Here is a 25,998-nt window from a genome sequence, read left to right as displayed (position 1 = left end):
TGGAGTCAGGTGCTCTAATTGGCCACAGCTGTTCTAGTTAATCTAAAGCAAACCTTCCTCCCTTGGCAGGGAATAAGGCCCCCTGCTAACACTCTTATGCTGCCTTCTGGCCATGCTGTATCACAAGTGCTATATGAAATCCTGCTCCTACATCTGTCTTCCAAGGTAGTTGTTATAAATGGCATCTCAGCGGTCTATAATCTATCTCCCAGCATGCACTGATAATGTAAGAGCTTTATTTGCACTACAACATTTGGGTTGCAACCAGTGTTATAAGTAAGGCTTAGATTTTTGTCAGGGATATTTTTAGTAAAAGCCACTGACCAGTCACGGGCAATAAGCAAAAGTTAACGGAAGCCCATGACCAGTCTGTGATTTTTACTAAAACATGTGACAGAGGTCTCTGGAAGTCAGTTTCCGTGACTTCCATGACCTCTGTGACATAATTGTAGCCTTAGTTATAAGCCCCTGTAATGTCTTAACACACTAGTGTCCACACATAAGGTTCTAAATGATGCACAGGTGCTCTTACCACCATTGTGATTATACTTGTTCAGAGTAAATGCCAAATACAGTGGCCAAAGTTCTCAAACCGGGGGCCTAAAATCAGGCTTCTAAATCTGCATATCAGAGATGTTATGTGTTTGCACCACCTACCAGAGTGAATAGCAGAAGACTAACAAAAATGCCTATGTAACAGTCATAAATTTTATTGATTAAATCTAGATCACCATAGCATTTACACTAATGAACTGACCAGTTAATGACAAATTGTGAACAGTAGGTACTGGTGAATTGATGTTGAAAACAACTTAGTTGCCAGGATGTATGATTCTGAAAAAGGCTTTGTTTCATCCACACTGAAAAAGGCTCTGTTTCATCCATCACTTCACTAGGGGAGTAAGTCGACCTAAGTTATGTTACTACACCTGCGTGAATAACGTAGCTGGATTAGACGTAGCTTAGTTCAACTTACCCCTGTGTCTTCATGGCGCTGAGTCAATGGGAGACGCTCTCCAGTTGACTTCCCTTACTCTTCTCGGAGAGCTGGAGTACTGGGGTTGGCTGGAGAACGTTCTGCCATTGATTTAGCACGTCTCCACTAGACCTGCTAAATTGATCCCTGCTGCATTGATTACAGCTACCCATAGTGCAGATCAGCCCTAACACCTAAATGTTTATCTGCACTAGTTTCAGCAGGACCTGTGGTCACAGATCCACAGGTCCAGTGCTCTCAAACAGCTCTGGAACAGTCCCTGTGATGACCACCCTTAGGATGTCTCACTCTCACTGGGATAGGTCCCTTGGCATCACTGCCTCCTGGGACTAAATCTGGGAGCCTTTGGCTCCACTTCCTCTCGCCATGAACTCCCTATGGAATCTCCCACCTGGATTGGACCCCGGAGGGAGATTTATGCACCCAAAGGGAGCAATGCACTCCCAGTTTCCTTAATCTGGAGTGACTCTCAGCCAGTGTTGTAAAAGCAGAAGGGTTTATTAGATGTCTGGAACACAGCTTAGAAAGTCCTTGGTTATGACAGAAAACAGAAGGTTACAGAATAGTCTGTCTGCGTCAGTTCAGAGCCCTGTGATCCCTTCCGAGTTCCAGTCCAGGAGCTGCTTCTCCCATCCAACAGCCCACACTTAACAATCCCCTGGACCCCTCCTGAGTCCTTTTGTTCTTGTTCCAGGGCAAACGTTGTCAGTGGCCCTCCTCAATAGCCCTTTGTTCTCCGGCTGGTCAGACCTGGTTGGTTTCCTGCAGAGCGGGAGCCCTTTGTGGTCATTAATTGCTAGGTGCCAAAATCCAGGCAATTGTCCATGGAGAGTCCCAGAAGATATGGCCCCCAGGTCCAGACAGCCAGGCATCAGTCACACCTGGATCTCTGCAAAGAATAAACATCCTCCCCCCACCCCCAGTTAACCATGTGGCACATAAAGGAAACTGAGGCACATACAATATTCATCCAAAATATGAAAAATTCCTATTCCATCACACCTGTTCCTGACTATTACTGCCACCATCAGGTCCATTCATAGTGTAGGCAGGGTTTATCTCTCTTGGGCTGGATCCTTGGGCCAGGCGTACACTACTGACCTATATCAGTATAACTAATATAGGTCTGTTATACGTCGTTCAGGTGTGTGAAAAATCCAACCCCCTGAATGATTTAGTTATACTGATAATTCCCTGGCATAGACCACATTGTCACCAAGAGCTTCTCCTGTTGACATAGCTACTTTGTCTTGAGGAGATGGATTGATTACATTGACGGGAGAAGGTCTCTTGTCAGCATAGGAACAACTTTACTAAAGCATTACAGCGGCTCAGCTGTAGCGCTGTCTGTGAAGGCAAGCCTTTGAGCAAGTGCAGGATGTTGAATTATATATGGTCTGTCTGTCTTAATATCTTGTAACAACCTTTTAAAAAATTCAATTTCATACTGTCAAGAACTTTTTTAACCCATCTATGCAAAAAAAAATAAATTCTTTTTAATTAGCATGCCTGGTTTTCATAAATTAGCAGCTTTATTCTTTTATATACCTAGACTGGCACTCATTCTTTTCTACCTGGCTGTATATAGTTCTGTCATCTGAGCATCCAGGATATTAATGCCTTTAAGTTCTCCCACAAAACTTTGTCCAGTATTTATTTTATAGTGCCTGAGCATGCTAAACTCTAGTCAGAAGACATTTAAAAAGACATGATCCCTGCCTGAAAAAGTCTGCAATCTAAACTTTAGATGTGACATGAGGAATGAAGTTGACAGGCAGTAGGGAACAGAAGGACAAAGATTACACCAATACAGTAATCTAATTACTCAGTAGTTGATGTTCATTTTGGTGGTTCAAATCAATTTCTTTCAGATTAACCTTAGTGACCAGTAGTAACTACTTCATAATATATAAGGATATTTAAAAGGACATGGGTCATAACTGGCCCAAGAACAACAGGAGTACTTTCATTAAATTTAAATGTGTATGGAGGCTTGTGTGTGCTTTTTTTCAAGAATGATACTCTCAATTTACTCTTGTTAGTCTCATAAATCTGAAAATTCAAGTACTGACTCTGCCTTGACATCCTCCTTCCGAGTCATAGATTATACAGCCAGAAAAGAATATTGTGATAATCTAGTCTGATCTCCTGTATTCTAATATGTGTCATAGGACTTCCCTGAATTAATTCTAGTTTGAACTAGAACATATATATTTTAGAATGCCCTTTCTTGATTTAAAATTTTCCAATGATAGAGAATCCATCGCAGCACTTCTTAAATAGTTCAAATGATTAATTTTCCTCGCTACTTAAAAAAAAAAAAATTCTAGTCTGAATTTGTCTAGCTTCAACTTCCAGCCATTGGATCTTGTTATACCTTGTCTGCTAAATTGAAGAGCACTCTATTACCAAATTTTTGTTCTTCATGTAGGTTTTTAAAGACTGTGATCAAGTAACCCCTTAGCCTTCTCTTAGTGAGGGTAAATAGATTCAGCTTTTGGAGTCTTTCACTATAAGGCATGTTTTCAATCCTTTCATCAATTCCATGGCTGTTCTCTGAACCCTCTCCAATTTATCAGCATCATTCTTGTATTGTGGATACCAGAACTAGACATAGTACACCTCTACCCGATATAACGCGACCCAGTATAACGCGGGTTTGCATATAGCGTGGTAATGCCGGGGCTCTGGCAGCGCTTTAAAGGGCCCGGGGCTCCCCACATCCGGAGACCTGAGCTCTTTAAATCACTGCTGGAGGCCTGCCGCCGCTACCCCGGTATAATGGGGTTTCACCTGTAACGCAGTAGGGATTTTTGGCTCCCGAGGACCGTGTTATATCGGGATAGAGGTGTATTCCAGTAGCAGTTGCTCCAGTACCAAATACAAAGGTAATATAATCTCCCTAATTCTAACTAACTATTGTTCTGTTATACTTTCAAGGATCACATTAGCCCTTTGGCCACAGTATCACACTTAGAGCTCATGACTCCCAAGCCCTTTTCAGAGTCACTGATTCTCAGGATAGAGCCCTCAACCTGTAAGTACAGCCTGCATTATTTATTTCTAGCAGCATGACTACATTTGTCCATATTAAAACACATATTGTTTATTTACATCCATCTTACTGAGTGATTTAGATTGCTGTATATCAGTGGTCTGTCCTGTTCTTTTTGTTACCACTCCCTCAATCTTTCTGTCATTTGTAAACTTGATCTGTAATGATGTTGTTTTCTTTCAGGTCATTGCTAAAAATGTTCAATACTGTAGGGCTGAGAACCGATACCTGGGGGACCCTACTAGGACACACTTGATAATTCCCTGTTCACAGTTGCATTTTCAGACCTATCAGTTAGCTAGTTTTTATTCCATTTAATGTGTGCTGTGTTGATTTTGTATTATTCTAATCAAAATTTAATGCAGTATCAGAAGTGTTAAATGTATTACATCCGCGATATTACCATTATCACCCAAACTCATAATCTCACAAAAAGTCAGGTTAGTTTGCCAGGATCTATTTCCCATAAACCTACCTTGATTGGCATTACTTATATTACTCTGATTTAATTTTTTAATTGAGTCCCATCTCAGCATTTTGTCTAGGTTCAACGTCAGGCTGACAGATCTGTAATTATCTTTTTTTAAATCTTGGCCCAATATTAGCTTTCTTCCAGTCCTCTGAAACTTCTCCGATGTTCCAAGACTTGTTGAAGATCAACACTAATTGTCCAGAGAGCAACTGAGCCAGATCTTTTAAAACTCTTGCATGCAAGTTATCTGGACTTGCTGATTTAAAGCTAGACATTTTTAGCAGCTGTTGCTAAACATCCTGCTTAGTTACTATTGGGATGGTATATTATTGTTATGTCATATAACTACATCTGACTTTTTCCAAAATACAGAACAGAAATATTTATTGAAGACTTTTGCCTTTTTTGCATTATAGTTGACAACTCTACTGTTTCCATCTAGTAATGGAGCTGTACCATTATTAAGATTCCTTTTGTTCCTGGTACAAATTAAAAATTCCTTCTGATTGTCCTTAACTCTGCTGGCTGTAGATTTTTTTTGTCCTCTTTGGCTTAAGTTTTCTTCAGTTCCTAGCCTCTGATTTATATTCATTGCTATCAACTTCCATTTGTGGTGCTTTTATTTTTTTATATCTGCTTTCACTTTCTCTCTAAGCTAGGTTGGCTTTTTAACCAGGATAGCAGTCTGTCTTGATCATGGAATTGTGGGGTTTGGGGCATCTAGTAAACTATTCTTAAATAGTTCCCCATTGACATTCACATTTTTCTCCCATCTGATTTGATTCAATATGGTTTCCAGCTTTGTGAAATTGGCCCTTTTAAAATGCCCGTGCGTCTGTGTGTGTGTGTGTGTGTGTGTGTGTATTTATTTACTACTGGTTTGAATTTTATTCTCTTTGCACATAAATATAATCAAGCCATAATCACTTGTGAACTATCAATAGTTTTTAATTCTATATCAATTTCTCTTTATCTGTCAGGTGAGGTCTAATACAGAATTCCCCTGTGTTGGATGCAATATTTTTTCAGTTAAGGAATGGTCATCGATTAATTTTTAGAAATTCTGAGGATGTTTTAGTACTGGCAGGATGAGACCTCCAGCATATGTCACTCAGATTGAAGTCCCCATGATAACACAGCTTTTATTCCTGACTCTGACTTCTTATATCAAAACATTAAAGGTTTTTTCTCCAAAAAGAGTTCCTTGCTGGAAATAGACACACTTATCTCTGTACATGTGACTATGTGCTCTTCTTGAGACTGATGGATTTCCTATGCAATAAGATAAAGCCATCCTCTGAAATTTGATAAGATAAGTCTTCCTGGGAATCTGAAGTATTATTTGAGTCCCAAAGTACCACATTAAAAATATTCTATCTGGAGTGTCAGAATACTGTGAGAGGACTCAAAAGGAGGAGATCCTGGAAAGCTGTGGTCCTAAAACATCAAGCCCTTTACTAGAAAGATCCCAGAGAAGGAGTATTTTTTGTAGATTTTGTTATCCTAACAGTTTGTATCCAGCTGTGTTTCTTTTCTATTAGATCCATTCTGAAATTTATTGTTTTATTTCTTCAAATGAGTTTAGTGATAAGGAGGTATCTCCAAGAATAGATTTATAATAGAACCACAGATTTGTCATTTAAAAAAAAATCTCTGCACAATATCTTACCTGTTCACCTGGTTGATAATCTATTGTTGGGTCTGTGTGTGTGATCTGTTTTCTGAAAAATTCTTGAAATCTACTCCCAAGGCAGTGGAATTTCAGGAAGACTTGATGAGCTAATTGTCAAAGTCCATGAACTCAGGAGACTGTTGGAGGCCCTTATTTTTTTGTGCTCTAACATGAAGAAAAATCATTGCCAAAATAAACTATAAAATTAAGGGCGAGCGAACCAAAAATCCAAATGCTTAATGGTGAATTGAAAGATCTTGTAAAAAAATATTGTTTTGACTAGCGATTACTATTATACTAACGAGTAAGTGGGTAGACTTAAGTTCTTCCTCATTTACTTACCTGCCATAATCTGGCATTAGTACCGTTGCCCTTCAGGTTACTGATGACCTTACAGGCATCTAAAGAGCAAGAAATTCAGCACACTGCTCTGTGGGGTCACCAGTTGGCCTTATTCTCCCTGCCTGAATGTACAAGAGTGAGTAGCTGAGAAAGTGGAACGTGCACTGAGCAGCTGATGTAAGCGTAAAAGTAGTCATCAGTGTGAGTGAGGGGACAGAGGAGGAATTCACTTTTAAAATAAAACTTTAGACAAATCTTTCTGATCTTTTTTTCATCATGAGATGAATATTCCAATTCTTCGGGAGAAGAAAATTGGTTTGAAAGTCAATCTGTTTCTCCTATCTGTTCCCAAAGGTAGTGGTTTAAATTAGTTGCCAGAATTTACAAAGTGGGCCATTTAAGTTGCTACAATATACTTGTACATAGGTATTTAGGAGGAAGTTATAGTGAGAAATATTTTGATACTATTGGATATGATGGAAAGAACTACGGATAATTTGGAGTGTTGTATTGATTGACAAACTCTCTTATAAAATGCCAGGTTTGTTAGGTGCTGACTAAGTACACTTATTTAATATAGTTCTTTATTTACAGTGAAGTATGCGAGACCTAACAGCTCAGGTAACAAGCAGTCTGCTGCAATTTCCAGAAGTGACTGTTCAAGCACTTGGAGAAGATGAGATAACACTAGAATCTGTACTTCGTGGGAGGTTTGCTGGAGGTAATCATCTTCCTCTGAAACTTGGTATTGTGTTGGAATTAATAATTACTTGTGACTGTGGGTTATCTAAATACACACAGTAGTGTTACATTTTACTTATGAAATGTGTTGGCTCCATTAAGATGCATCAGATGAGTTTACCAATAGCTTTATGAAACCAGGAGGCAGAGTTTTCCCAAAACACAGCTGCTTTTAAGCTGTTACCTGTAATTCAGTAACCTATTCGGTCCTAGCTCTGTGTAGAGCCCATTGTTGTTAAATTTCGTGTTGTAGTAAAAGTGTATGTTAATTCTATTTTGTGTGTGTGCATGCGTGAACAGTCTCAAACTTAGACATAGTAATAAATTAAAGCTATGTACATTTCTAACTAAATTATTTTGGGAGGACTCATCCCCGTATCATCATCTAATATCTTATGATTTCAAATGAATCCTTCTCTGTTTATCATTCTTACATAAACTTTTCCCCTTATTTCTCTCTAGGGAGAAATGGATTGGCTTGCTTGGCCTGTGGTCCTCAGCTTGAGGTAGTAAATTCTATCACAGGAGAACGGCTGTCTGCATATCGTTTTAATGGAGTAAGTGAACACCCACCCACTATCCTTGTGGTGAAGGAATTTTCCTGGCAGAAAAGAACTGGACTACTAGTTGGATTGGAAGAAGCAGAAGGGAGTGTTCTCTGTCTGTATGACCTTGGAGTGTCAAGAGTGGTTAAAGCAGTTGTTCTTCCAGGAAGGGTACGTACTTTTTAATCTAAAAACAAAGCTTCTATTCTGTTGTATGCCATAGAATTATGTTTTGAGGAAGGTTTTATGTTGAAGGCTGCAAAAATATCAACTTGTAATACATAGTGGACTTAGTCTTGATATCAAAACTTGGGTTGGAATTTACCAATTGTCTCTTAACTAATGGTGAAAGTGTAAAAAAAAATTCATTTGCACTGCAGAACAAGATACTACAAGTTTCTTAGTTGTTGCATTATTCAAAGTGACTGACTCCAAGGTGGTAGGGGTTGCTAGCACTTGGAAGTACAGGACTAGAGTTAAAAATGATCTTGATAAATTGGGCAATTGGTCTGAAATCAACCAGATGACATTCAGTAAAGACAAGTGCAAAATACAACACTCAGGAAAGAAAAATCAAATGCAAAATGGGGAATAACTGTCTAGGGAGTAGTACTTCAGAAAAGTATCGGGGTTTTAGTGGATCATAAATTGGGTATGATCCAGCTGTGTGACTCAGTTGTGAAAAAGATTAATATTCTGGGGAGTGAAAACAGGAGTGTCATATCTAATTGTCTTTCTCTGCTTGGCACTGGTGAGGCCTCAACTGGAGTGTTGTGTCCAGTTTTGGGTAACAGAGTTTAGGAAAGACATGGATTAACTGGAGGATCCAGAGGAAAGTAGCAAAAATGATAAAAGGCTTAGGAAACCAGAACCATGAGGAAAGGTTAAAAACACTTAGTCTTGAGAAAAGAAGACTGTGTGGAAATTAAATCTTTATATATGTTGAGGACTGTTATAAAGAGAACAATTGATTACTGTCCTCCATGCCCATCAAAAGTAGGAAAAGAGGTAATGGACTTAATCTGCAGGAAGGGAGATTTAGGTTAGAAATTAGGACGAAGTGGGTATTCACCCATGAAAAGCTCATGCTTCAATACATCTGTTAGTCTATAAGGAGCCACAGGACTTCTTGCTGCTTTATAAGAATAATTAAAATCTGGAATAGGCTTCCAACGAAGACTGTAGAATCCCTATCAATCAAGATTTTTAAGAACAAGTTAGCCAAACATCTGTTAAGGATGGTCTAGATCTATTTGGTCTCTCAAAACAGGAGCCGGAGTAGATCACCTCTCAAGGTCCCTTCTAATCCTACATTTCTATGATTTTTGTGAGTAGAAGGGGATGAAAGATGTGACGAGCCAGTTGCTGATATAAACCTGCAAACAACCAAATTCTGTATACTTTAGGCCTCCTTTCTACACACATTCTTAATAGCTCTTAGAGTAAAATGACAACCTCTTTAATAAAATTGCAAATCCTGGAAATTGATTGTGTTGTAAATAAATTACCACCACTCCCCTAGAATCTCAAACCAGCTAACCGGAAACTGTGTGCGCTTAGACTTGTGAACTTTCTCTTGTGTTTTGGAATAAGGCAGGGGGCATTAGCAAACCAGTTATCTTCATGTCCACAGGTGAGCTTGCATCTAGTGGGAAGGGCAACTTCCTTGCAAGTCTGTTTCCAGCATATATGATTAGAATCCCAAATTAGATGATATCTAAAAAGAAGCATCTTGGACAGGGGATCCTACTTTCTTAACTGGTTTAACTGTCTGGAGTTGCTTTACTAGGCTCATGACCTTCAGTCACCCTTCTCTTAAGGAAACTAGCTAACAGAAAGTTGTAGCTATTGCTTACTGAGATGGAACAACGATCCCAGTTGAAAATATTGTAACTTTCTATGATGGCACGTTCTAACTTGGAATAGAGGGACTGAAGGAGAATCAGATGTCCACCTTTTCCCAAAAACTTATCCTTCCTTCTGTTGACTCATTACTGACCTCAGTCCCAATGCTACCTCTCCCACAGAATGAAGAATAGAAAGTAGGTGATATTGCCCCTTGTTAAATCAGAGGTTCTCAAGCTGTGGTTCAGAGAACATTTAGTGGTCTGCAGAGAGTTGGCTGGTCACCTCTCCTTGGTTCCACCTGCTAAATAGTTTTTCCAGCTAAAAATATTATACTGACCTAATACTACTTTTCTCTGTGATTAATTCCTGTAGTTGCCACAGCGATGTTGTGTAAGGAGTGGAGAGAGAAACTTTTAGTAGTGCAGGCAAAGAACCTGTTAATTAACTTTAGTTATAAACCTGTTTAGTTGTTGTGGAAAGTATAGAGATCTTTCTAGGCATTTAAGTGACAGTTCCTTCTCCCTTGCACTGGCACGTCTGATTCATGGGTACCTCTCTCACTATGGTTTTGTCTATATTCAGAAAGCTTTCACTGGTGTAGCTACCATCAATTTTTTTCACCCTTGCAAACTGTTATTAAATCAGTGTAGTTAATAACTATGCAAATTTTCTGAATGTAGAGAATGTCCAAATCTGATTGCTAGGAGCACGAAGGATTCTTTGCATTTTAATCACCTTAGCGTCTGCAACAGTTGGAGTTGCCTTCACAACGACTTCTTTCACTGCCTCCCTTTTCCGAGCAGTTTGAGTCTTTTTTGGCCGGGGGGGGATTTAAACTCTTAAGTGTCATCTGTAGTAGTAAGCATTTATATTTATAATAGCACTCAAAGGTCCCATTGGGAATTAGGGTCCCATTGTGCTAGGTGCTGGACTAACACAAGACTTTCTTCTCTGCCCTGAAGGACTTAGTCTACAAGACAAACAATGAAGGATAGAGGATGGTACATAACATATAAGCAAACTAATGAGGTGAAGAATTGGCATAGTTTTTTTTACATGTTTTATTGGGCTTTTCAAACAAGATTAATTGAGATTCAGGTTGGGTAAGCAATGAGAAGTTAATAAGACAAAGTAAGTAGGGAAAGGAAGGCATGGTAAGAGGGATGGTCACAGGTCATCACTTTTCCTAGCCGTGATCAGCAAGTAGAGTTTTGTAGGTATCATGGCAGAGGTGAGTCTTCAGGGGGAATTTTTAAAGAGAATTAAGTACTGAATGTGGATTATGTTAGAGTTTTTCCCATGCATTAAAATTTGTGTGGAGAAAGCACGAAGGTATTTATGGGAGAGGCTGGCTGTTGGGTGGTAAAGGCTTGGAAACTTTAGAGAGAAGGCAAGGGATTATCTAAATTTTTTTTTTTTTTTTTTTTAACTATTGATAGCCTTGTGTTTTTATATAGACTTGCATTATGTGGGATACATTTCATATATGCCCAAGGAAGATTTGAATAGACATTTTTACAAACATGTTTGACCGGTGGCTTTCATTTTGCTTTCTACCAATTTTGCCTTTAGACTCAGGTTAGTTTAATCAGGAATTAGAAGCAGTCACTGAATTGGATTGGAATGCCCTGAGCTGTCACTAGGAACGTAGAGAAGCAAATAAAATTCAGTGTAGACAAAGAACTAATTATTTAGTGTGTTCAGTCTTTCACTAATTTGCTGTAAACTTCATTACTAAAATATTTAAGCTGTTCTCTTGGCTTTGTAGCCATGTGTGGATAAGTTTTATGTTCAACACAGTTAACGATTTAATACTTGCTATTTTTTAAATAAAACTTGGAACAAATTTTAGCTTTCTTTTTCTGTAATTCATTTCTTCTGTCCATCTCTCCTCCCCCCCTTTTTTTTTTTTAAGGCATTAATGAACTCTTGAAATTATGGGCCAGATTCTCAGCTGATGATAATTGTCATACCTCTTTTAGAAGTCAGTTAAATTATGCCAGTTACACTAATTTGGGATCTCTGGACCAAGGTGTCAAACTGTTAACACCTAACTTAGCTTTAACATAAGAGTGTTTTCATATTAAAAAGTGTAATCATTCCCAAGGAGTGAATTAAAAACAAATTAGCAAAATAAACAAACAAAGGTGTGACTACAAATATTCTGCTTCAAAAGTGTTTTTAATGGAATCTAAAAATAGACCACATCAATGATACACAGGTTTAGCACTTTTAAATGGTTGCTTTGAGAAAGTATCAAAGAATATTTTCATATACTTTTCTGATTTGCATGGTAGCAACAGAATAACGTTCAGATTCAGTGAGCCGAGGAAAGTTCCTTTTGTCTGCTCATTTCTGGAATATGAGTTGGCAATGGCATAGGAAAACACACAAAAATCCAGGCTGTAGCACAGTGGGGAAAAAATGCGCTGTTTCAGAGGCTCCAACCTGGAAAAGTAAAGTCGAAATCAGGGAAGTGCTAGGAAGATTATATGTTAAAGCAACAAACAACTTTTATTTGCAGCCAGATGCTAAAGAAAAAAGCTACATTTAAAAAAAAGAAACGAGAAGTAGGATTTGTAGAAAGGGAGTTCAGCAGGCATCCTACTGCAGTCCTTCTCCTCTTATTGCTGCCACCAGGACTAATTCAGCAAGGTTTTTAATCCATTTTAAAAATTTGTTGATAATCCTTTGACTAGTGGGAAACAGGAAGCTTGAGTTATAGAAATCTGGAGCCAAAGATGGCAATTGAAATTGCTGTAGATACTGCTAAGATAGGAATTGCTGTGCCTGACATGAACGCTGGATTCCTTGGCTGTGTAACCAGAATAAACCTTGACTGAGGGTATGTCTGCAGTGGAGCTGGAGGTGTAATTTTGTATACTAGCTTTGATTGAGCTAACATGCTAAAAAATAGCGGGGTTGCTGCCATGGTGGGACAGCCTATCTGTCTCAATTATGATCCATCTGTGACCCTGTGTAAGTGCTGAGGGCGGCTAGCCTATACTGCCACACATGCTGCTGATTTTAGTGCACTGCCAAAGCTAGTGCATGTATGTCTACCCGAGCTAGAAATTACTCCTCCAGCTCCAGTGCATATGTACCCTGTAGGTTCCAGATCTATTTTTTTCCCCTCTCTGGCTGACATGTGAGGCAAGAGACTTTTTGGCCTGTTCTTCTTATATAACTAGGGCCCTACCAAATTCAGGGTCCATTTTGGTCAATTTCAGTCATGGGATTTTTAAAATAGTCAATTTCATGTTTTCAGATGTTTACATGTGAAATTTCAGGGTGTTGTAACTCTGGGGGTCCTGACCCAAAACTGGGTCATGGGGTGGGGGGAGTGTCACAAGACTATTGTGGGGGATTGTCCCTCCCCAGCCCGGGCCAGGACTAGCCTGGCGCATGGTAGAACCCCCTGCCCCTGAATTTGGTAGGGCGCTGTATATAACCATCCCCCTATGACACAAAACATTCCATTATTTCTGTTGTGTGCTGTGCTCAGCTTCTAATTCATAAGAGAATCAAAGGATAGCATATGTTGCTACTCTGGGGTACAGTTTTAGTGCAGAAGACTGCACACATAAAAACTTGTACTGTAGTGTTGAGTATTTTCCTGGGATGTACTTTAGTGCATCCAGAGTCACATTTTTAATCTTAAGTTAACTAGAGAAAATGCTTTCATTACCCAGTAATTCATTTCATTTCTTTCTGTTCAGCCAAGGTTAGCTTTGCATATAAGACAGATGGTAATCTCTCACAATATTGTTTTAGGCTTGATTTCCTCAGTCAGTATTCCCAAAAGTACATTGGAATGTACATTTAAAAAGACTTTATTTCTGACTTCCTCTGAATTTTTTTTTGGTTAGTCTAATCAAATGCAACCTTTATTTATATTGATATATAAAATTTATATATAAAAAAGTGTGTGTGTGTGTGTATATATATATATGTGTGTATATATATAAATAAAATATGGTCTGCAAAGTCTTATCCTGATAATTGCCTTCAATTGTTGATAGGAATGTTTAATTGCCGTGAAAATGGCCCCTTTCTAGGTAAGTTAGTCACTACATAGCATTGTTTACAGAGCACCTAAAACTTTATGAGATTTACATAGCAAGTACAATTTATATATCACAGGAAAGGCACTATCCTTCACATTGGTAATGTTTTTCATCATATGAGTGGAGGAAGAATCAGCTTGCAATTTGAGTTTTTAATATAAAGCCCTTTTTTTTTTTTAGAATGGAAATTTGCCTTAAAATATTGTTTTCAAACAGGTAACTGAAACTGGTGAGCTGCAATATTAGAGAGCACCGTTTAAAGAGTATTTTATTTAATGGAAAGAATTGTAGTTCAATATCTTAGGACATTCCTCTAAAAAAAAAAATGAGGATATAATGAACTCCCTTCCTTCTTTCTCCTGCTCAGGGCTGTAAATTTTTTTTAATAATCTGAGAAAATACTTTGCTTTTGAATCTTATAAATAAGAATGTAACTACAGAATTGTATTTCTAATATGCCAACTTCTGCCCTGTACTACATTGCAAAACTTTATTTATAGTTTGTCAAATTGCTTAAAAATTAACATGCAGTTTTCTTGTAGGTAACTGCTATTGAACCCATAATTAATCATGGTGGAGCCCGTGTCAGCACTCAGCATTTGCACCAGAGTCTGAGATGGCTTTTTGGTGTGGCAGCTGTGGTTACAGACGTTGGTCATATCCTGCTGATTGACCTTTGTTTGGATGATTTGTCATGTAGTCAAAATGAAATAGAGGCATCAGGTAAATTAGCGTTTTTAAATTTTAAACAGATTTTCTGGTTGAGAAGTAAGAAAACTCAAGTTTCCTAAATGAGAAATGTGCACTCGGTTTTCCTATCTGATAAAACATAAGCATCTTGTGTCTTTAAGATCTGTTTGGTTTAAGACTGCTGATAATGAAGACTACTTAACACTAGGAATTCTTAGCTGATGTGCTAATTCTTTCTTTGAAAGATGTTCTAATCTCCTAGTTCTTAAGGCCAAAACTTTTTTTTTAAAAAAAAGTCTAAAATTAGGTTCTTAAATCCTTATGCTTAACTTCATCCTACACCACTGAAGTTGGTGGAAGTTTGCCTTTGACTTCAATGGAGGAAGGAGTCTTAAATGCCTAAATATGATCTTGTATGTAGTTTAGGTAACCATTTTTTAAAACACTTGGTTTAAATGAAAATGACTTTGGATGGCACGTGAAGAAAAGGAGAGGAATATGTTAAAAAACCCTAATTTAAAAAATAAGCAAACCTGCATTTGGATGTATAGAATCTCTCGTTTGCATCCAATGTTCCATTTTTATGAAGATATCTTAGTGGCTTCATAGTGGGGGTCGCTTTTGAATATGGGCATAAAGGATATAAATAAACTTCATGCTTGAGGGCATAGGTAAACCACTGACTGACAGGGTCTAGAAATAAACTTACCCTATGAGCCAGTCTATTTCATAATTGTCTGTTATGCGGATTTTTGTATTTCAAAGTATCTGGGACAGAATACTGGTCTAGATGGACTACTGGTCTAATCCAATTTGATAATTCCTGTATTCTTAAAATGAACTTCAATTATAAATACTAATTGAAAACATTGCGTACAGTGCACATTTGACAGGGAATAGGGTATTAGGTAATGTATAGTATAATGCTAAGCTCTTAACATCTATCCTTAAAAAGCTGAAGAATGTAATTACTTACGTTGCACGATCTTGTGTATGTGTGTAGACCTAGAAGTGATCACTGGGATCCCTGTTGAAATCCCACAAATAAGAGAAGCTGTTACCAGAGAGGGGCGACATCTCTGTTTCCAGTTACTAAGTCCATCCGGAGCAGCTGTAACAACCTTATGCTACATAAGCAGGAGCAATCAGCTGGTTGTGGGATTCTCAGATGGCTATCTTTCACTGTGGAATATGAAAACCTTGAAGAAGGAGTAAGTATGCCTTTATGTGTGTGTCAGTATCTGGAGGCAGGGAACTCAGTTATTTCCTTTAACTGGTTTAGGTTAAATAGAAAAGTAACTTTGATCGAATGCTGAGTGTTGAAATTCTTGAATACAATATTGAAACCTTTAGAAGCCAGTTCTAGATTAATCTTTTTAGTGGTTTTAACTGATTTTTTTTTTTCTTTTAACTGGTTCCTTTAACTGCCTCATCTACAAAATAAATAATCTTGGTTACAAGGCTTGTAGATGTTTCATTAAAGTAGGTTAATGACTAGAATGAGAGAACTGGTTTGTGTAAAATTAAGGAAAAGTAGTTCAATCTTTCAGTAGTGTTTAGTGAATAGTGGAAATTTAGGAGACATTGATTTTACTATAATGATTTTTCCAAGACCTTGTCACAGCTAGGTGTACTTCTTTACAAACTTAAAGTACACTTCTGCCTCGATATAATGCTATCCTTGGGAGCCAAAAAATCTTACTGCGTTATAGGTGAAACCGTGTTATATTGAACTTGCTTTGATCCACTGGAGTGTGCAGCCCTGTCCCCCGTCCCCCAGAGCACTGCTTTACCGCATTATATCCAACTTCATGTTATATTGGGTGGCGTTATATCGAGGTAGCAGTGTATATTAATTACATAACTGTTAGAAATATCTCTGTGACTACTTAAAATCTTAGATGAGACCAGTGGGACAGATTGAAATTAGGGCTGTCAAGCAATTTTACAATAATTAATCGCAATTAATTGCACTGTTAAACAATAATAGAATACCATTTATTTAAAATTTTTAGATGTTTTCTACATTTTGAAATATATTGATATCAGTTGCAACACAGAATACAAAGTGTAAAGTGCTCAATTTATATTTTTAATTACAAATATTTGTACTGTAAAAAACAAAAGTAGTAGTATTTTTCAGTTCACTTAATACAAGTACTATAGTGCAATCTCTTTATCATTAAAATTGAACTTACAAATGTAGAATTATGTACAAAAAATAACTGCGCTGAAAAACAAAGCAACGTAAAACTTTAGAGCCTACAAGTCTATTCAATCCTACTTCTTGTTCAACCAATCATTCAGACAAACAAGTTTGTTTATATTTGCAGTGCTGCCCACTTCTTGTTTACATCACCTGAAGTGTGCCCTTCCATGCTTCAAGCACCATTCCAGAGGACATGCGTTTATGCTGATGATGGGTTCTACTTAATAACCATCCAAAGCAATGCGGAGCGACGCATGTTCATTTTCATCATCTGAGTCAGATACCACCAGCAGAAGGTTGACTTCTTTGGGTGGTTTGGGTTCTGTAGTTTCTGCATCAGAGTGTTGCTTTTTTTAAGACCTTTTTTTGAAAGAATGCTCTATACCTCATCCATTTCAGATTTTGGAAAGCACTTCAGATTCTTAAGCCTTGGGTCGAGTGCTGTCGCTATCTTTAGAAATCTCATATTGGTACCTTTGCGTTTTGTCCAATGTGAAAGTGTTCTTAAAATGAACAGCCTATGCTGGGTCATCATCTGAGACTGCTATTTACATTAAATATATGGCAAAATGCAGATAAAACAGAGCAGGAGACATACAATTCTCCCCCCCAAGGAATTCATTCACAAATTTAACTAATGCAATATTTTTAATGAGTGTCGTCAGCATGGAAGCATGTCCTCTGAGATGGTGGCTGAAGCATGAATGGCATGTGAATGTTTAGCATATCTGGCACGTAAATACCTTGCTTTCAGGTGACATTGTAAATAGGAAGTGGGCAGCAATTATCTCATGTAAATGTAAACAAACTTGTTTGTCTTAGCGTTTCGCTGAACAAGAAGTAGGATTTGGGGGGAGGACGGCTCAGTGGTTTGAGAATTGGCCTGCTAAATCTAGCGTTGCGAGTTCATCCTTGAGGGGGCCATTTAGGGATCTGGGGCAAAAATCTGTCTGGGGATTGGCCCTGCTTTGAGCAAGAGGTTGGACTAGATGACCAATATTGGTAAGTGTTTCCAGCTGAAATCATGTCCGCGCCAAGTAGACATGATTTCTGGACTAAGGGGTTTAAATACATTTGTCTTTTTGACCTACTCACTCTACTTACCCCAGTCCCCAGAACCTTCTTTCTAGTACAACCAATGTGCTAAGTTTTAGGTACCATATTTTGAAACAAGACAATTTGGAGGAGATGGGCAAAAATGATGAAATTTTGAAAATCAGGCCTATAATAAAATGTTCAGAGAATTAGTTTGAGTTCTACCTTGTCAGATGTGCAAAGGAGATGTTATAATTTATCTCAAACCACTTCTGTTAATCATCAAGGAAAGAAGGAAGAAACAACTGATTTTAGGTACCGAGTATCAGAGGAGTAGCTGTGTTAGTCTTTATCCACAAAAACAACGAGGAGTCCGGTGGCACCTTAAAGACTAACAGATTTATTTGGGCATAAACTTTTGTGGGTAAAAAAACCCCACTTCTTCAGATGCATGGAGATGGTTTTAGGTAAAACTTCAGTTAAATAGAACAAGCTGCTCCATTGTTGGAGATGCTCAGATCTGGACATTTCTACTAGAAGTGTCAAAGGAGAGAAAATGTATTGATCCTACAACAATGCAGGGAATAGATTAGAATAGTGGTTCTCAACCGGGGGAATGCAGAAGTCTTCCAGGAGTACGTCAACTCATCTAGATATTCGCCTAGTTTTACAACAGGCTACATAAAAAGCACTAATGAAGTCCATACAAATTAAAATTTCATATAGATAATGACTCGTTTATACTGCTCTATATGCTATGTCAGTGTTTCTCAACGTGGGATTGTGGGATAGGTTTACGGGGGTTGCAAGTGCAGGGCGGCATTATGGGGTGGCAAGCAGGGAAATTGCCTTGAGCCCCACACCACAAGGAGCCCCACAAAGCTAAGTTACATGCTTCAGCCCCAGGTGTTAGGGTTTGGGCTGAAACCCTGCTGCCTGGGACTGAAATCAGACTCTTGAAAGGGGTACAGTAGTCTGGAAAGATTGAGAATCACTGGATTAGAAGACTCATTGGAAGGTCCTTCCAATTCAAATTAGTCTGAGGAAAGATGAAGTTTATTTTACATAGCTGGATTAAACAAATTACATGGCATTTTTGGAAAATTTCTGGTCTGGTCAAAAGATAAACAGGTAAAAATTCTAAAAGTAACCCAACTACTTGTTTGCTCTTTTGGCCATCATTTGTGTGTTGAGCAGATTTTGTGCCCCCAGCTATTCATGCTGACTGCTCATTTAACTACAGTCACCCAGGAAAAAACATAGAACACATTAATAGGTGTGAGTAGTCCAAATGTTCATTATGTTGTACTTATTTACATTGAAGTTTATTTGCGGTCATGTTGCTCAATTGCCTAACTTTGTTAAATCCTTCTGAAATTATTAAAAATGTTCTCTAAAATTAATTTTTTTAAATAATTGTAAGTATTTCTGGCATGAGAAAATGGTGTGGTTTTTGAAGTGCTGATTGGAACACTCGAAATGATAAATGTCAGACATCTAATTGCCCGATTAATTTCCCCCCACACTTTGTTCTAGATACCACTGTCAGCTAGAAGGAGGGAGGATACCTGTCTATGCTGTTACTTTTCAAGAACCTGAAAATGATCCCCGCAATTGCTGTTACTTATGGGCAGTTCAGTCTACACAAGAAAGGTGAGTGAAAACTAATTTAGAAAACTAAATGATCTGTTGTCCAACTAACTGACTTTTGAGTGGGTATACATGCACAACTCTGAACGTTACAAATGTAAATCTTTACCTGGGCTACGAATTGGAGAATTGATCCCTTAGTATTGCATTTTTGTTTCCATTTGAAGGGCCAATATGTAGCGTTGTAGCTATGAATCATTTCAATCTTAATCTTTTTGAATCTGTTTTTGAATCTGTTTTAAAAAAATTGTTTTTGATCACTTAGAAAATGTAAGTGCACTCAGTTTAACCTTGACAATGGAACTACAACTGCCACTTCTATAATAGCTGAGAAGTAGTGAGGCTTTTAAGTGTAAACTTAATCTGTTGCCTTCTTGCTACAAAATGGGATTGTGAATCTTAATTGCTCTCATAAATAGAACTTAGACTATTATAGCACTGGTGAAATGCCACTGAAAGTTACAGCCATGCAAATGACTTTACTTTTTGTATTTTACAAAAAGCTTTATACTTGACTTTTCAGTAGCTTTCATAGAACTCCTGCAAGTACAGAGGGACAGGACCTACTGAGTACTACTGTGATGAACATCTCAAAATGCCTTTTTCCAAAAACAATTTTCTAGTGTTTTGTTTTGTCTGGTTTTAAATGTCCCAAGTGATAAGCTACTATCCCATGTCTTGGAAGACCATTCGTTATTAAAGGTATTTCATGACCCCTTATTTCTATCTTTGCCGTTAATAAGGTGCCCACCGTCTTATATCTGAGCACCAGTATATGTGTGTGTGTGTTTATATATATAATGTGTTTTTATATATGTTCTTTTTTTTTTTCCTGTGTAATACCCTCTCCATTTGAGTTGTGGCTTTTAGAGCAGTTTTTTATTGCATTTGTTCAAATGGCTGTCTTAGAGCTGTTGTTGTATTTTGGTGGTTTCCCAAAAGCCTGGGAAATGCTTTTATATAAAAACTTTAATTCAAGTTTTCAGAAAGTAGGCAAAACAGAAGTAACAATCTTTTTAATCATTCTTTCTCAAACTCAAAACTTTGGTTCTTCATTAGTTTCATAACATGACAAAATAATACAATCGGAGCATGCAGTTTAGATTGTAAGTTTTTTTTTAAATTTTAAGGCTCTTTGGGTAAAGGTTTCTGCATTAACATTTCATTATAAAGAACTGATGCCGGTAGTGTTTTTATAGATAAATGTTAGAGCTCTGGAAAATTGCATGGTTAACATTAATCTGAAGTCCCTGGAGTTAAGCTAAAAAGCAGAGTTCCGGAATTCAGTCAGTCAAATACCGAGTGCCAAATGAAAAACTCTTCAAATTTATTTCCTCTTCTGCTACAATTGTCCAAATATGACAAATTACAATTGATTGGAAAGCGAGTTGTTTTCCAGTTTATAACAGAAACGTAATCCTTTTAAATGTACAATACAGTATGGTTCTGCTTTGCTTTGTTTATCAGACATTTCAGGTGGATTGCAAAGGTGCTGAAATTATACTCAAACTTGTAATTTCTTTCTAGTGAAGGAGATGTTGTGAGTTTGCATCTGCTGCAGTTAGCCTTTGGTGACAGAAAACGCTTGGCATCAGGACAAATCACATATGAGGTAAAGTATGTATGTCTGTGAAATACAACACACTGTATTAATCAAAAATTGGAAACAGTAATATTCGCTGTCATGGTTGGGGCTAGGGATATCCTCCTCATGTCTTTCTGAATGCACTCATTTCAGGTCTTGGGTCTCATGCCTTACCTTTGTGGGTTGAGTTCTCCCACTTTTAGATGGGAATACTAGGCTGCAGTACCACATGTGTCAACTGTGGTTACCTTCCACTGGACTTGGTACCTGGATTACTTCCCTTTGGGAGCTGGGACCAGTAGTGTATATATTGTAACCCAGGCAGCTTTCTTAAATCAAAGCGTAAGAGAAGAGGGGGGTTTTTGTTTGTTTTTTAAACAGCATATTTATAAATGGTTTGTTTCTTCTCTAAAGGCTTAGGAAGATCAATATAATCCCAGATCCTCTTGCCTCTGGTGTATGGGTGACAGTCTGTACCTCAATCTCCCTGACTTCAGAGACTCCCTTTTTAAATCTAGCCAAAGTTCTTTGTTCTGTTCAGTGTCTCTTGGACCTCATTAAACTGGTTGGGCAGCTCAGCAGCTGTCTGAGTGAATATATCTGCATTGTCTCTACGCTCTTGAAGTGTTTGCCAGGAGGGGTGAATATTAGGACCCACCTCTATTGCTTTACAACTCTGTTAGTAATTAACACAATATATGTATACGATAAGCAGCACAATGACCTGATCAAGATACAGTATTCATAAATTATTAAAGTCAATGAATCTGTCATACTTATACCACATAAATCTTAACAGCAATCACCTTGTGCTGTTTGAAAAAACTGCTTCTGGAAAGTTTGACGCAAACGACAGTAATCTGACATAGCAATTCATCCCTCTTTACCCACTCCACTTCTGTTTTGATACTGTTCTTTCCAAATATTTTGGAAGCAGTGTGGATGCATATAATTTACATTAACTTTTTGCAGTATGAAATCTGCATATTTTTGTAGTGCTATACTGAGTTATTGGATTGAAAAATAGCTACTTTCAGAGGCTTAAATTTCCCAGTGTTTTCAGTTTCCTCCTGTCATGTGCTTCCCTTACAGCAAGAAAAGCTCCTTTCTCACCGTAGTTCATGTGAGTGTTGACTATATAAATGTTTAGGTACTGAAAGAAGATGTCTTTCAATTTTGAAAAGCAAAAATTGATAGTATGAGGACAAGGTATAAATATTATAAAGTGATTAAATCTTTTTTTTCTAAATGTGAATGCCATTGCTTTATCTTAGTTTACATGTAGTCATAGTGAAGGCAAAGTTGATACGCTGCTCTGGATTAACAGAATGTGCACTGTTTTACCTTTAGGTTTTGAATTTTTTTAAAAGGGCTTTTCACTGTAATTTACTCGTGTTTTTTATTTTACATTGCCATGAGTGCTTTGATAGGAGGATATGGGGAAGCGCCTCAAAATTATTTTTTCTCCCTTCAGCTTCAATTTTCCGTGTTTCTGCTTCACTTTATGCTGTTGTACTAGGGCTCTGACTAAAAGATCTTATTTTCTGTTCTGCCCTGTGTGTGGTCTCCTCTGCCCCCCACCCCTCTAGGCAAACATATACATATTTTTACACCTCATAAGTATTCCCACCTCATAGCTTTCAATACCCTCATTTGCCCTGTACCAGTGCTTTGACACACAAACTTTGTGTACCCCAGCACTGCTTGATTTCAGATGTATCTTTTGATAAAGTCTGACTGGCATAACTATACATGAATTCCCAGAGTTGCTTAGTGTGTGCATGTGAAATGTTCGTTTTTCTTTTCACATTACATAAAGCTTTTTTGGATGAGAGTGTGTGATATGGAGGAACGTGTGGACTTGTATTTTGTCTTAAGTAAAACAAAACTTTAGAATGTGGGTAGATTAGGATAATTATAGAAATGTATATTTTAGCTTTTTAAGCTTATTGTAGGGGTTTTAAAGAAATAAAAAAGGAAAACTTGTTTCTTAACTATTTGCCATATAGCTACTGCCAAGTCCTTGTAAAACTGCATAATAGTAGGAAAATTCTCCTGAATAGTGAAAATGATGGACATTATTAGTATTTTTGTATAAACTTAGTTTTGATTACCAAAATTAGTTCCTCAGATCTAGGGTTATTGAGTATTTTATTGCACTTAATTTCTGTAACATGCCAAAATATATTTTAAAAAATGTTGTTTGGGATTCTTCTGGTTGACTCATAAAAGATGCAGTCTCTCTCATATTTTTAAGTGTAATATCATACATATTCATTTCAAATAATTATTTGTCTTTCAGGGGTTGGAGTACTGTGAAGAAAGGTACAGTCTAGACCTCACAGGTGGAGTCTTTTCGTTAAGAGGGCAGACTAGCAATACTAAACTACTCAGTTGTCAGACTATAGAAAAATTTCGCAGCCATGTTGACAGAGAGGATGGCGTGAATGAAGGTTTGTTGCTATGTCCAAAAAATTTTCAGATTGAACTGTAACATAATGCTTTTGAAGAAAACAGTGGAGTTGGATTCTAAAAATATCTGTCCTAGCATGTGAGAATCATTCTGAAATAGTTCTGTACCCACAGCCCTAAAAGTTTACTTAAATAGTTGTATAGAATAAACATATTTAAAGACTAAAAGCGAGATGTTTGAGTTGCAATTAATATGGAAAATGACAGTGGAAGAGGGAAACCTGATATGTAAGGTACATGATTAAATTGGAAAAAAAAATCTAATCTCTGAGGTGTAGGCTTTTTGGTGTTCAGCCTTCTTTTTAACTTAAAGGTAAGTTAAAAGTATACTACTACTTTGGATACAGATTGTCCAAAGCTGTATTCTGGCTTGGCCTTTTTAATGCTGTCCTACTCTTGTGTGGAGGACATAAAAAGGAATGTGAAATTTTTGTGTACATGCGGTAGTTGCAGGAAAAGATGATACAGCCATTTCTATAATTAGTAAATACAGCAGGCATTAGCTACAAAGGCTGCCCAAAACATGGAGTTCATACTGCTCGCCAATATCTCCTGTAGGCTATTGTGCATATCCGTTCTCTGTAGACAACTGGGCTGCTTTCAAGTTTTTGTTTTTAAATATCCAAATTAGATTGAGCTGTTAAACTCCAGATTATCTGTTTAACTATATACTGAAACCCAAAAGTGGTCAGCTGCTTGCAGTGTTGATGAGCCAAAACGGGCATCCGTGAAGGAGAACTTCAGTGTATGAGGAGAAAGGAGTTCTCCTCTTCCCCCTCCCTTCTATTTAAGCTCTGCAGTTTGTGGAAACACAATGAAAATAGCTCTTTTTGGATTAAAAAAAAGCACCTTAGGTAGGTGATTTTTTTTTTTTCTAGGAAATAAGATGAACTTTAAACACTAATACTCATGGGGGAAAGTATTTGACTTTGAATGCTTTCCAATCCCGACCCCCACCCCTCCAGGGTAAATCTAAGTGTGTACAGCTTTTTGAGGGATAAATGTAACACAATTTTATTTAAAATATTAACATGATTTTTTCTTTATGGCAAGATGGGGTCCAGGATTTGTAAAAGACAGAATCAACTCTTCCCCTCTCCCCCCATTGTTAACCTGGGGCTAGTCTATGCTTCTCTGTTCTAAAGCATGGAGCCGCTAGACTTTCTCAGTGGAATATCTGTACAAATTTAACATTGGTGAAACATAATTGTTCCCTTACCTTGTTTTCTGAAATGGCAGAACTATTTTTTGTTGTTTAAATCCTTAAAACAAACAAACAAATCAGCCCAGGGCAGACCCTTGGCATAAAAAGCTTCAGCTTTTATGGTTAAATTTTGGCAGTTATAAGCAGCTGAAAACAGGGTCTTACAATTGAAAATATTAGGCAGTTTTAACTAATGAAGTGCTGCCAACTCCACCTATAATTATTTATAATATCAAAAGTATTAAGTGTTCCTTTAAATGGCCTCTCTCCCAACCCCTTTGTATTTATTTCACTTTGAAACGGTAGTCTGAGGCTCACTTATGACAGATAGGCACAAACTGCGTTCTGAAAAAGTTCCCACATGATATCAGTCCAAGTTATAGTTTGCAATTCTCTTTTCCCTTTCAGGTAGATAGTGAACTCTTTTTATTATAGTTTTACTTACTGTGGTAGTGTAGACACAGCCTAAGTCAACCTACTCTATGCAACTCTAGCTACATGAATAATGCAGCTGGAGTCAACATACCTTATGTCACGTTACTGTGGGGTCTGCACTGCAAGGGGTCGACCAGAGAAACTCTCCCGTTGACTTACCTTTCTCTTCTTGTCTGGGGTAGGGTACAGGAGTCGACTGGAGAGCCATCTGCTGTCGATTTGGCAGGTCTTCGCTTGACCCGCTAAATCGACCGCCAGTGGATCGATCTCAGAGTGTCGATCCCGGCTGTAGTGTAGACCTGTCTTTAGGTTTCATCTACACCAGAAAATTAGGTTGGCATAAGTCACTCAGGAGTGTGAAAAATCCACACCCCTGAGCGGTGTAGTTTAGCTGTCCTGAGTCCCCATATAGACTGTGCTAGGTCGATGAAAGAATTCTTCTGTTAACCTAGCTACTGCCTCTTGGGGAGGGGGGTTACCTATGCTGACGGGAAAATCCCTCCTGTCGGCGTAAGTAGTGTCTACACCGAAGTGCTGCAGCGTTCTAAGTGTAGGCAAGCAAGTAGTTATTTGAGCCGTTGATCTAAAATAGAACAGTAATGAATAGTGAGATGAGGGAAGAGGAAGACAGCTTCTTTGCACTTAAGATTTTCTGTGAAGACTTTCTGCTACTGCTGATCAGAGAGCACATGCTGAAAGAGCAAAAGCTGTTGTGATAAACTGATTCAGTTGTTTTTTAAACTTAAAGACTCAATGACTTCAAAGATAATTTGAGCAATTAACAAAACAGAAGATAGAACAGAGGCTCACAGAAGAACACTTGTAGGAAATGGGATGGGGACCCCAGACTGGAAATGGTGTACCTAGAAGAACCTAATAAGGGTAAAAATATTCATATATTAAATTTGTATAGTTACTTTGTTCCCCATATTCCATACACCAATAGCATAGGACATTAAGTTTCTCCTTTGTTCCCATT

At 37.8% G+C, this 25,998-nt stretch overlaps 1 protein-coding gene across 1 annotated transcript in view; it reads left to right on the top strand.

Annotated features, from left to right (window-relative positions):
- Positions 1-25,998, top strand: part of AHCTF1 (AT-hook containing transcription factor 1) — an 86,402-nt gene that overhangs the window by 16,526 nt on the left and 43,878 nt on the right. The window contains exons 2-8 of the mRNA XM_032801123.2: positions 7,133-7,259; positions 7,742-7,995; positions 14,282-14,462; positions 15,433-15,640; positions 19,210-19,326; positions 20,851-20,935; positions 23,211-23,361. Coding sequence (XP_032657014.1) covers positions 7,139-7,259; positions 7,742-7,995; positions 14,282-14,462; positions 15,433-15,640; positions 19,210-19,326; positions 20,851-20,935; positions 23,211-23,361 — 1,117 coding nt within the window. The 5' untranslated portion in view covers positions 7,133-7,138. The remainder of the gene's footprint in view (positions 1-7,132; positions 7,260-7,741; positions 7,996-14,281; positions 14,463-15,432; positions 15,641-19,209; positions 19,327-20,850; positions 20,936-23,210; positions 23,362-25,998) is intronic.

The sequence above is a fragment of the Chelonoidis abingdonii genome, chromosome 3, assembly GCF_003597395.2.
Source record: "Chelonoidis abingdonii isolate Lonesome George chromosome 3, CheloAbing_2.0, whole genome shotgun sequence".
NCBI lineage: Eukaryota > Metazoa > Chordata > Testudines > Testudinidae > Chelonoidis > Chelonoidis abingdonii.
This window is presented reverse-complemented; position numbering and strand designations above follow the sequence as displayed.